The sequence below is a fragment of the Rhinoraja longicauda genome, chromosome 37 (genome assembly GCF_053455715.1).
Source record: "Rhinoraja longicauda isolate Sanriku21f chromosome 37, sRhiLon1.1, whole genome shotgun sequence".
Classification (NCBI taxonomy): domain Eukaryota; kingdom Metazoa; phylum Chordata; class Chondrichthyes; order Rajiformes; family Arhynchobatidae; genus Rhinoraja; species Rhinoraja longicauda.
The window spans coordinates 2,817,701-2,819,538 of record NC_135989.1 but is presented as its reverse complement, the minus strand read 5'-3'; the positions used below and the strand labels follow the sequence as shown (position 1 = coordinate 2,819,538).

Sequence of the window (1,838 nt, the reverse complement as noted above, 5' to 3'; positions counted from 1 at the left end):
GCAAAATGAACCAAAGAAAAGACAACATAGTTTGACACTTCACATGCAAAAGATAAATCAAGCTTCCCCTGTCCTCTCCCATTAATTTAGTCCAATTAAATATATTTTTATTTGAAATTCCATTCACCCTCCTCCCCCTGACGTGTAGGCTACTACCTTTATAAAAAAAAAATTAAAAAGCTCGTAACTTTAAACAAAAAATAAAAATCAGGAACAATTCACACCGCAAAGACCGACAGTTCAAGAAGGGAGAAAAAAATTGTGGTGTATTAAATAAGGATTATATTTAAATGTATGTTGGTGTTGAAACCAACACCTGTTTACACACTCACTATAAAGGGGTTTAGGTCGGGATAGCTCCCATTCAATTAAAATTTGAAATCCTTCAGTTTCTGGCAAATGTGGTCACGATGACTTATATTTATCAGAAACAATTTAATTTATGGCCAACGCAATTTTTTCCCCCAAAAATTATACATTTAGCGCGGTACATTTTGCTAAAAGCAAATTGAGAAATTTAAGTCATCACAAATCACCTTGGAATGAGTTGAACATAATGGTCAAAATGAAGGGGGGGCATTTAAAAAAAAATGTGACTCCCTTTGGTTCAGCAGTCCAATTTTTTTTTTTAACAAAAAGATTTATTTATTTTTTATCGTTTGCGCTCGGGAAGTTTGTAATTGCGAGCTTTCTCTCTGCAGCTTTTTTTTTTTTAAAAAAGAATAAATGAAAATGGAAATTGTCCAAAACGTGGCAGGGTCTGTTCCCGCAAATTGGCCACAAATGCAAAAAAAACAAGGGGTGCAATGGGGAGGGAACGAGCAGGTGTAAAGAGCAGAAACAAATGGACAACTTACCGGGATTGTGCACAAAATAGGCCAAGTACAAGTCAAGCTCTTTGACGGAAACTCCAATGTGATGTGGTTGGACACACAGGCCGTGATTACCGCACTGTGGTGATTTCACCAGCCGTTCACCATCAGTACTTTCTAAGGGAGTCCCCTTGAACAGAATGACCATTACCAGGTCTAACCTCCACACCTTATCCGCCTGCCTCAAGCAGTCGATGCGGCGGATTTTGCCTTTCTGGTCGGGGTTGGAGAGGATACAGCAGGGAGCTTTCTTCCCGGTGATGGTCAGCACGAAATCCTCCCGGAACTCGGGCCGTATGTCTTTGCGCAGTTTCGCCAGGAGCCGGGATGCCCACTTCTGCTTGATTTCGGCCTTCTCCCCGAGCAGCTCGTCTTTGACCACCCTCTCCTCGTCCTTGGACATCCGCTTCTCGTGCTTCTTGAAATACTTGCGCTTGCGGGCCTGCAGGTTGAACCAGGTGTAGGAGAAGGCGCGGACATGGGGGAGAAGGGCTTCGATGAAGGGGTGAAACTCATCCTGTGGGCGAGAGTGAGAGGGGAGAGAGGGGGGAGAGGGGGGGGGGGGGGAAGGAGCAGGAGGAGGGGAGGGGGGGGTTGTGGTGGTAGAGAAAGGAAACAAAGGAAAGAAGCCAATCAATACCTACGAAACCATTGAGGAGATGAGCACAAAATAACAGCAAATTAAAATAAAACACGTTGGCAGCACAAAATTAGAGAGTGCGCGTACACACACACATTCACACTCATGGGCTTACACACTCACACACAACAGTGGTAAAATACAATTCTATTGCATCCGCACTGGCATTTTTATATATGTATATATATATATATATATATATATATAGTTACCATTTCAAACTCTCATTACGTTAAGAGCTGTCAGTGTTCAATGATTGTACCCGACACAAGGCGAATGGTTATACACACACGCACACACAACTACGCGCGCACACGCACACGCAC

At 43.1% G+C, this 1,838-nt stretch overlaps 1 protein-coding gene across 3 annotated transcripts in view; it reads right to left on the bottom strand.

Moving 5' to 3' along the window:
- Positions 1 to 630: 630 nt before the first annotated feature.
- The window catches only part of LOC144610561 (nuclear factor 1-like), a 55,250-nt gene continuing 54,042 nt past the window's right edge, over positions 631 to 1,838 (bottom strand). For 2 of the 3 annotated variants that reach the window (XM_078429366.1, XM_078429367.1), the window contains exon 2: positions 631 to 1,389. In XM_078429366.1, the coding sequence (XP_078285492.1) occupies positions 646 to 1,389 (744 nt within the window). In that variant the 3' untranslated portion in view covers positions 631 to 645. Of the gene's footprint in view, positions 1,390 to 1,724; positions 1,822 to 1,838 lie in introns of those variants that run through there. The other variant, XM_078429368.1, reaches the window with a different exon arrangement.